The sequence below is a fragment of the Onychomys torridus genome, chromosome 15, assembly GCF_903995425.1.
Source record: "Onychomys torridus chromosome 15, mOncTor1.1, whole genome shotgun sequence".
Taxonomy (NCBI): Eukaryota; Metazoa; Chordata; class Mammalia; order Rodentia; family Cricetidae; genus Onychomys; species Onychomys torridus.
Genome location: NC_050457.1, coordinates 33,866,936 through 33,877,145, shown reverse-complemented (window position 1 = coordinate 33,877,145; position 10,210 = coordinate 33,866,936). Strand labels below are relative to the sequence as shown.

Sequence of the window (10,210 nt, the reverse complement as noted above, 5' to 3'; positions counted from 1 at the left end):
AAAATGGAAATGGCACCAGAAGGGAAAAGGAAGGAGAGTGAGAAGGAAGGAAGGAAGGGAGGAAGGAAGGGAGGGAGGGAGAAAGGGAGGGAGGGAGGAAGAAGCTTCGAAGGAAGGAAGGGAGGGAGGGAGGGAGGGAGGAAGGAAGCAAGCAAGGAAAATGGCCGTGAGTCGCCTGTTGAACCTCACATGCACTTCTGACCCTCCTCTCCTTCCTTCTGGAGTAGAAGAATCAATCAGGTTGCTCCTCTCCTGATATCCTTTCATATGGTCAGTTGGCAACTGGAGAGCAAGAGGAGGAAACTTCCAGAATATTTCATTGTTTTTATTTCTCACCCAAATATGTCATGAGGCCCTTCACAGCAATATCGATGTTTATTTGTTCTATGATTTTAAAGTCCTGGTGGTCAATGGTTGCATGGTTCCAGTGTGTTCTGGGAGGCCACAGTTCTGAGCAAACCCCCTTTTTTCTGCATCTCTCTAGACATTGGGGTAGTAATGACTTTCAGTTGCCTCCCTAGCTCTGGCTCCATGTTGGGGCTGTTCCGGCACATATAAGCCAATGCTCTTCATTAGACTCCTTCTGTTTGAATATTTTATAGTTATTTTTGTTGTACTGGTTGAACCAGGAAAGGAAGACTGGCTAGGCAAGAATCAGGAATGAGTCATGTGCTTTACGTCCTAAGTAATCAAGGTTCCTGCCATTGCAGGTATGGAAAACAGCAGGGGAATCAGCACCAAGTGAGTATGAATACTTATTGAGTACCTCTGGTGTACATTTTGCCTTCTTAGCATTGAATCTTGGCAAACAAGTAGACCAATGTTCAGAGGTAGCTTTTTTACTGAAAATCATGCTGACTTTCAAGCTCTTGTGTTAGAGATTGCTTCCTGCTCAGCAGACATTAAGTTTACATTAAAAAGCAATCCAGAAAGGGTTGAAGGGTCTGAAATATATACATCATAAATGTTAGGTACCAAGAGATGGTAATGTCCGTATCAAGCTTAGCTGGAAGGAGTTATTACCATTCACAAAGCTAACTAGTCTTATTACTTAAGGATTGTATTCTCTCGGCTGTGCCCTTCTACGACTTATCAGCTAGTGGAGAAACATTCTTTGGATCAAATATGCTCACAAAAGGAACGTGCTATTTGGGGGTTATTTTGCGGAATTTGGGATCTCTGTGTCTGTGACTGTTATTTGGTAATCTTTTCTTCTTGGTCCTCCATGGCAATGACTTATCAGCACTGTTGTGTTTTATGGAGATTCCCACTGGAGTTTAAAACACAAATGGACAATAAGAAGCAATCCTCATGTGTTTCCATCCCCAGGGTGTTGTCCTACACCTAGTCATTCTCGAGATACAGACATGTTTATCCATGTGCTTTCTGGACCTACATCTGTATATCTCTGGATGAATCTGATTTACAACCTTAAACTCACTATACGTTGTCTCTCAGCATCATGCTGTCTCTGTCAGGATCTTTTCCATTTCTGCCAATGCACACACAAAAGCCATTTTTCTCCACTTGGCCAAGGGAGACCCTAACCCCTTACTTGTTTCTTTATGCTAAGTCTCTGGTCCTTTCTCACCCGAATCACAATCCTCATTTCTTCACTGTTTGGGTTCCTGCTCCTTATTCTGTTCTTCATCTATTCAATCTATGCTTCCAGGATGGATTCTGTAGATCTAATTAATATACATTGCTCTCCTTCTTAAAATTTCAGCAAGCCAGGCTTGGCGACAAATGCTTGTGATCCCAGCCTTCATGAGGCTGAGGCAGGAGGAGCTTTATAAATTTCCAGCCAAGATAGATTTCATATTGAGTTCCACGCAAGCTTGATCTAGCATCTAAAAAACAATCAAACAAACAACAAACAAAAGAAAAAACCTAAAACCAAAACAAAGAGAAAAATCTCTCTGTAGGTCTATCCACATCCTTCCAGATGCAGCCTCAATGCCTGCCTGTGGGGCATATTATCTGTCTGCCATAGTTCATATGCACACTTCCACTGTGAACTCTCTCAGTCTTGGGCCTCATATAAGTTACCTCACTTGGCTAAAACTACTTGGCACCTCAGACTTCCATTTAGCCCTCAAACATCTTACAAACTCTCCATAAGAGAGTTTTCCTTCTCTGGAATCTGTTTCTGAGTCCACCGCATACTCAGGGCTCTTTCCTATGATTTCTGTCCTCCAGTATCAATAAGACCCAGGGCACACCTTCACTGTAATACTATAGCGCTTACGGGACTGAGGCAGATGTATTGTCTCTGCCAATCTGGGACTTCCGGCAGGGCAAGAAGAGACCTGGGTTGACTGCATTATGGACTAGGGTCTACACCTTATCACACAGCAGATGCACAGTAAACACAAGAGGGAATAAGCCTGCTCTGAAACCTTAGGGTAACATACAGTGTTTCACTGTCTAATTCTAAGGAACATTTTCTCTATTGCTTGCTCTCTGCTCATAAAATTAGATTCAACTTGTACACACCTGTTATTTAGTTTTGTTTGGCCTGCTCTCTAAGTCATTAGCCAAAAAAAAAAAAAAAAAAAAAAGATATATCAAACTTCAAGGCAGTAACAGGCTATTGAGCACTTGTGAATACCCATAGCAAACCCCCAAAATTGGTTTTCATTAGTAAAGTGTTATGAGGTACAGAAGCTAACCATTTTAGATAAACCTAAACATATAACTACCATCTTTTTATACACTCTCCTGTATAGAATCACAATGTGAACAGCTCTAGAAAACAAAATGCTTTTCTTTCCCAGGACAACATTTCCTTGTAGTGTGATCACTACAGTTGAACACTAGCAAAATGGATTGACATCCTATGTAGGTCATTGTACGTTGAGGGTTAACAGGATGAACAGCTTCTCTCTAGACCTTTCACTGAAAGAAAACCTTATTAGATTTGCCTCTCTGATAATTTAGTAGGTTAAAAGATGGACCTAACTCATAGCTTGGTTCACATACCTCTCTTCAACTTCCGTGCACCAGCAGAAAATAGTGACTTATTAACAAAACATTTCCTACCCCTGAATTATGAACCAGGACTGCCAGAGGCGCTGGAAATGTTTAGGCAGGTTCGAGCTGAGTAATGCAGTTAAAACGATGCATGTATCATAACACATAGTTCTGCCCATATTAAGGGAAAGCTCCTGGACCTACTCACTAATGAGACGTCTGTTTGCACAGGATTACTCTGCTTTTCAGTTCTAAGTTAAATGATTTTTGAGGAACTATTTTAGAAACAAAGTGGTTTGGGATTTAGCAGGAGTCCAATACTGGGGGGGGTTGTAAAAAAGTGATAGCCCCTGTTATATTCTCCTCAAGTTAGGTCCACTCAGAAGTCCACGGTTGTAATTACAACATCAAAGACACTTCCTAGAAAGTGTCACTAGGAAATGTCAAGGCCTTTCTAGTTGGTTTGTGTGTTTGATGTATGCTGGAGTGTCAGGAACCGTGCTCACAGGCTGTGATGGTACAGTGTTGCATTGGAGTAAGGAGAGAAGCCACTGCTTTTATTTTCATACTCTTTATTGCCAAGAGTTCAAAATGGTCAACATAAAAAAAAAGAACATCTTGATAATAAATACTGCTCTTGGGGCTGTAATAAATAAAACGTTTATTAACAAGGAATGCAATTCTTTCCAGCCACAAGTGTATTCAAAAATAACCAAAAAAAAAAAAAAAATTATATATGGCCATAGTTCACAGTTAAGCAGCCAAAAGCTGCTCTGATTGTAGCCTTTAAACAACAAGGGAGCATCCTCCCTTTCTCCCTCCCCTTCAGGAAGTATATTCACAGTTCCAAGTCCTCTGGCTAAACACTCTCCACAGAGAGAACGTAAGAGTCAATGCATCTTTCTGCAAAACTGTCCGACAGACCTTTTAAAGACAGGTACTTCAGGGAAAACTGCAGTCGGCGCCACTCGTGGATTGTCTGAAGTCAACTGTACACCTTAGGTTGGTCTGGCTCCAGCAGTCCAGCGGGCCGCTGAGGAACTATAGTCGTACCACCACTTGTCCATCTTCAACATGCTCTGTATCCCTCCGCTGGCTGCCCTGCTGATCTCACAGTGGAAAAGAGTCCCATAGGGTCCACTCAAAAGGGTCTTCAGTTACATCTCTGTAAGAGCATGTTCAGGGCATATTCCATTCGGTTTTTCAGTTCTAACGAACAGCCAGACATCAACAGAGTCGTCAGTCTGAAGGTTGTAGATATCCTGTCCTCATTGATGTAGGTGAGAAGGTACTCGTCGTTTTGGTTACAGATGATTATTTTTGTATGATCGTGGTAGAAGTTCACCTTTAAAAATGAACACAGACATGATTAGGACTTGCTAAATACTCAAGAAATAATAAAGGTTCTGCCAAAAAAACTAAATCAGCTAGGGAGAAAAAGGTTTCAGGACCTAAACGTGTGCCTCCATGAAAGGCTCAGTTACCTGAAATGTGCCATCATTGAAGAGCATCATTAAGGCTTTATCAGATTTTAACCACTGAAGGAGGTAGAGCCGCGGTCTTCGAATATCAGTAACACTAGGGAGATCGCCACCCTGGAGAGAGTCAGGAGAAACAGTTAGTGCCTGTGGAGCTGTACAGTGTGGGCATCACACAGCGCCTCTCAAGCTTAAGCCTCAGAATGGCCTCAAGATTCCTGGTTCTGCCTCGCAGAGACTCTGACTCACTGCCTCTAAGACAGGACATGAGAATCTGAACTACACAAACTTCAAAGGGATGGATCTAGACTACTTCAAATATCTCCGCTCCAAAGCCATGGTACTTACATCCATGAGGTTCTCCTCCATGTAATGAGAAAAGTATTTCAGCACCGTCACTTGACTAATAAATTGTTCAGGGGCATCTGTTGCTGGGAAAACTGAACATTGGCCAAGTTCTGCATAATAGTGAACTGTTCTAAAAATCAGGAAGGAGAGAAAAGAAAAATCAGGAGCAGTTAATCACCGTTTCCAGATTTCATTAGTGCAACACAGCAGAGAACTGGCAGATCGCATTAAGCAGACATGCTTACTTTTTGTCTGGAAGGAGGCTCATGTGGGCACCATTGTTGAAAAGGACTCCCACAGTGTGGTCTGAGAGCTGGTACCCAAAGCCGTATTTGTTGGAGTAATCGACCCATTTGGTGACCCACTGAAAGGACGTGCTCAGCTGCTCTTTGGGGATACAGTCAGCTTCCGGCATGTTCTCCAGACATCCTCGAAGGACTCTTGCCACTGTGTCCGCAACACTTCCCATGGTACTATCTTCAAGGCCTGGGAAGTTACAGAAACAGAAATGACGACATTGTTTACACCAAGACCACAGGGTCTGGAAATGACGTTTCCCTCTACTAATTTGAAAGACACAGAAGTCAAGGTTACTCCACGTCTCTTCTCCAAGTCTATCATTTTGTTTCTGTGTTAACTTAGATTACCAAATCGACCTTGGTGACTTAGTCTATAGCACTAGCGTTACAGTTTACTTAAGATATGGCTCCGACCACTTACATTCACTGCTACTGCTGCAGCTGCCAAGTGTCCCTCTGACTATCATCCGAATCGCATCCCCAATCTGCTGCTTGTTTTCCACTGTGGATGTTCCAGACCTGGCAACTGTAGTGGGAGGCGGCTGCAGCTCCTTGAAAGGGCAAGAAGAGAGACATACAATGAGTCAAGGAAGTAAGTCTATTTATATTTGAAATATCGGGTCAAAAATGAGATTATGGTAACTACTGTTAAAGCTTATCAAAAAGCTAAGTCCATAAGCCCGAGAAAGCTACTGCAGTACCACCGTGACTGGAAGCATGGCCTCAGCCTCAGCTGTCATCAAAATGCTGATGAGCCCCGAATGGAAACGACCTAAAATGTCTATTTCCTGAGGTTCTTCCCCAACATACCTCATCTGTTCTGTGTTTGCTGGGTTGCTGGGTTATTGAAGTCTTTTTCAAATCATGTCTAAGCTTGTAAATGTCTTCATCTTCTTTGGACACTTTATCTGTACATTGAAGAAAAGAATTGTGCATGTCAGTCTATCCCAATGAGGCTGGAACGGAGCTAGCTCCGTGTCCTCTGGGCATCCAGAGCAGACACAGCTTTTCATCATTGTATGGCATCAGCTGCAATGACACACGCGGCACACAGCCTCTGTTTCCTAAACACTGACAGCAATCAGTTGTAGTTGTGCATTTACCGTGCTGTTAGTGTCAAAAGGCATCAGTGCACAAATACACTGGTGAAACTAGACTAATAGGAAAGTCTCGACTCAGTCCTCAAATTGAAGGGTAGTCTTGGGCACAGGAAGGGAGGAGAAGGCTTAAAACTTACTGTGTGTGTCGTTATATCTTGCTTTGTCCTTTTTGCCACCAAAAAGAGCAGCAGCAGCTTTCTTAAAGAAATTCTTAGCTGGGCTTGATAAGTGGAAGTCTGGAACTGTGTGGCAACAGCTAGAAGACAGCCTGTCTGGAGTGAAGCCCTGTGGAAGCAGAAGAGAGCGAGCTTCAGAAACCTCTCCAGCAATCAGGGCAATGACACGCAATTTGAAAGAGAGGTCAAGAGTGCACTGACCTGTAAAAAGAAATCGTGCCGGATGATGTCATCCAAACTGGGACGGTCCTCTGGGTTTTTGGACAGCATGCTAGCTATCAAGTGCTTAGCCGGGGCCAGTAATGAAGATGGCATCGTATACCTTGCTTCCCTTATGCATCTGTACGTTTCTTTCAGGTTTGTAGTTTCGAATGGAGGCCTTCCTAGCAGCATTGTATACCTGGGTACACAGAAACACATCTTCAGAAATGATCAAAAAGGAACCCTTCTTACGTATCACGACTGAGTCAAATTTGCTTTTTAGATATCCTGGAGCATCTACTTACATTACACAGCCTAAGGCCCAGATGTCAGATTCACAGCCATGTCCTTGTTTGTTGAGGACTTCCGGGGAAAGATAATTTGGGGTACCACATATTGTTCTGAAGAGACAGAATATAGCACACTCTCATTAGGAACTATTGCATCCATTAAACTTATTCTCTGGGAGTGACTCAATGGGAAGTTTTATGCTGAATTTCTACTTGACCATTTTTTAGTGTTTTTATTTGACCAAGTTTCTTTTGAGAAGCTTTTAATGTGTGTACAATTTTCTCAGTCCATACGACCAAGTGTTTTTAACCAAACTGAAACCAGATGGTTTGCAAATTTCAGGCAAAAGTAAAACATCTGATTGCCTTAATAACCAGTTTTGAGGTGTAAGTTACCCTAACTCACAGTGGACACTTGCTTCAGCAACACTGGTGTGGTTTACAGATTTTAGTGTGAACTAACTTTCTACGGAGTAGCTACTTGACCATCATAAAGGTGGATTTGGTCTCCACAAAACCCAGGGAGGATATGACTCTCACCTCCTCCTGTGTTCCAATGGTTCCAGTCTGGCTGCCAAACCAAAATCTCCAACCTTCAGTTCCATAGCTTCATTAATAAAAAAGTTCCCTGGGAGACAGAAAAAAATGAAATGTCAACTCCCGTGGAGAGGTGCTTCTTTGGAGGCCAACATCCACCACTGAGGTCACCCTTTCAAAAGATCCCAATTGAGGACACTCAGAGGTGACAGGAAAAAAGCCCTCTCTCTACCTCTCCCCCAGTTTCTGCAGTGGAGGGCTTACCTAGCTTCAGATCTCTGTGCAAGATCTCTTGTTCGTGAAGGTACTTGAGACCTGACACAATCTGCCTGAGGTAGTATCGGACTTCCGGCTCGGTCAACACCTTTCTTGCTTTCAAGATATGAGCCATGGACTAGGAAGAGAAGAGGGGGAAAGGAGAATTTGTCAAGCAGCGTTATCCAAATCAGGCTTCCCTTCGCTGGACTAGTGATGCAGGTTGACATGGTGGGAGAATGAACTGTCATAGCTAAAACCCCAGATAAAATGTAATCCAAACACCACATCAGCTTTCTGTTCCAGAGTGCACTGACCCGGGAGTTAATACTCACTCGTCTGCTGCAGTATTCCAAGAGAATGTAAATGTTTTCTTTGTCTTCAAAGTAGTGGTAAAACTGCACCACATGCTTATGATGCAGGATTCTGTGGAGCTCTATTTCTTTGTCGATCTAAGGAAAAAAAAAGAACAAGCAAGATAAGGCTTATGAGCCTCCCATCATTTCTGGAAAGGCGGTGCTTACACACGCAGAGGACATTTTTCTAATAGGGTAGGGCCATCCCTGCACACAAAGAAAATACTTTACTCAACAGTCATACACACCTTTTCCCTTTGATGAGGTTTAGCTACTCGGCTGTGAGGAATAATTTTTGCAGCGTAGACTTTGTTGTTGGTCAGATCTGTCATTTCGTAACACTTTGCAAAGCCACCCTGATAGGAAACAAAGCCCAGATGGAATTGAGCATGACAAGAAAATGGAGGGCTAACATTTAAAATAAATGAATACATAAATAGAAAGGAAAAGAAAAAAAAAAATTGGGGAACATAGGGGTGGGCCGTGGGATGCAATCTGCTTTCTAAAATGGTCCTTCGGGGAAGGGAAACATGTTCCTGGAAACCAGTCCAGTTTCTCGTCTCCCTTTTACAAAGGAGAGCTCTACTGAGAGAGAAGTCGAAGGGGGAAAGGTGGAAAATAGCCTCTCAAGAAATGTGACAGGCGAGTTCCCCCGGGATCAGGTATTGCGAGCTGGGGGCTGCCTTAGAACGCCCTCAGTCCTCTTTTATAGACTCAAGAGGAAAAAGCCTAGGCTGAGGATGCAAAGCCGATCCCCGGCGCTGTTAGCGCACGGAAGCCCAAGAGGGCAGGTGAGGGACCCACGTTGCGGGGGGGGGGGGGGGGGGGGGGGGGACGGACGGACGACCAGACAGCCAAGGAGGCGAGAAAGCGCGAGCTCCGGGTCCCGGGTCTGCGCTCGACTTGCCCGGGCAGCTCGCCCTCCCGCCAGGCAGCCGGACACTCACCTTGCCCAGCACTTTGCCCCGGCAGTAGCGCTTCCCCGTCGTGGGGTCGACAATAATCCGCGAGATCTCGGGTCCCGAGTGAGAGTGGTGGTGATGGTGGTGCGGGGCCGCCGGGGTCACCTGGGTCTGGGGCTGCCCGTCTTCAGAGGGCTGCTGCGGTCGCTTCTTCTTCGAGTCCCCGCCGCCGCAAGCTTTGCCCAGCGCCTGCTCGCACATCTTGGTGCCAGCGGCCGGCTGGTAGGTGATAGTCCGCAGGAGTTCCATCGTGGCCCCGCCGCCCGACACTGCCTGCCTGCTGCCACCCCCTCGAGGCACGGACACGCGTCCGGGCTAGCCCTGGTTCTCTTAGCCCCAGTCCCTCCAGTCCCTCCGCCGACAGACTAGTCTCACGCCCCGCTTCGCCTGTGCGAGCCGGAGCCAGCCGCGAAGCTTTATAAGCGCCGGCTGGCTGGGGCGGGGCCTCGTGACGTCACGGAGAACGCCCCGCCCCCCTCCGTGGGCGCCAGCGCCGTGGCTGGGTGCGGGGTTAGCCGCGAGGCTGCCGCGGGCTTCGACCCGGCTTGGAGGTGGCGCTGCGCGAAGGGTCCCCGGTTCTTCTTTGCACGCCCTGACCTTGGATGTGGAAAACAGAAACGCAAGGGCGGACGCCCTGTCGGGTCCCTGCTTGGGCAGGGGATGCTGGGTGGCGATGGGGGGGGGGGAGCTGCAGGCTTGGCACCGCCCCCTCACCGCCCTTCCCGACTACTGAGCGATCTGACACTCGTGTCAATCAGCGAGCCACGTGGAGCGGCACCTCGAGACCCGGAGCGCTTGTGGGGGGGGGAGGGGCACCCTCCTTCGCGCCTGCCTAGGGCTCCGTGGACCGGGCAGCTGAGTGGCTGGGAACGCAGGACCGGGCACTGGGCTGGATCAGAGCCTCTGTAGATCGTAGATCGGGGTGCAATCCTGGTCGCAGATCGGGGTGACCTGCCGTGGCGTGGGAGCATCTGAGCCCCCAGCCGCCTCTTCCCATCGCCTACTAAGTGACCCCCTGTCAAAGGTCAGCTCCCTTAACCTTGGACGGGGGCCTGAAGACCAGCGAAGGTTTGGTACGCAGCTGCTAGTCTAACCATCGGAAAGCAAGAGCGCCATCCTGTGGAGTTTCTCGGGAAAGCGATTAACGGTCTGAGTGGGCCGTGGTGAGCAACAATATGGGCTTTGACCGTGGCGTTGAAAATGGGCCCCGTTGCTAATTATGATTTCACAAGTGA

At 46.5% G+C, this 10,210-nt stretch overlaps 1 protein-coding gene across 1 annotated transcript; it reads right to left on the bottom strand.

Moving 5' to 3' along the window:
* Positions 1-3,533: 3,533 nt before the first annotated feature.
* Positions 3,534-9,376, bottom strand: Plk2 (polo like kinase 2). Its single transcript, XM_036207387.1, has 14 exons — positions 8,961-9,376; positions 8,262-8,369; positions 7,993-8,109; positions 7,667-7,796; positions 7,406-7,493; positions 6,881-6,976; positions 6,576-6,774; positions 6,336-6,483; positions 5,909-6,006; positions 5,520-5,649; positions 5,045-5,285; positions 4,800-4,929; positions 4,458-4,568; positions 3,534-4,318 (listed from the first exon to the last, which is right to left on the bottom strand). Exons 1-14 carry the CDS (start codon positions 9,222-9,224, stop codon positions 4,127-4,129), a joined length of 2,052 nt encoding a protein of 683 aa, XP_036063280.1. The 5' UTR covers positions 9,225-9,376; the 3' UTR covers positions 3,534-4,126.
* Between the last annotated feature and the right edge of the window lie 834 nt (positions 9,377-10,210).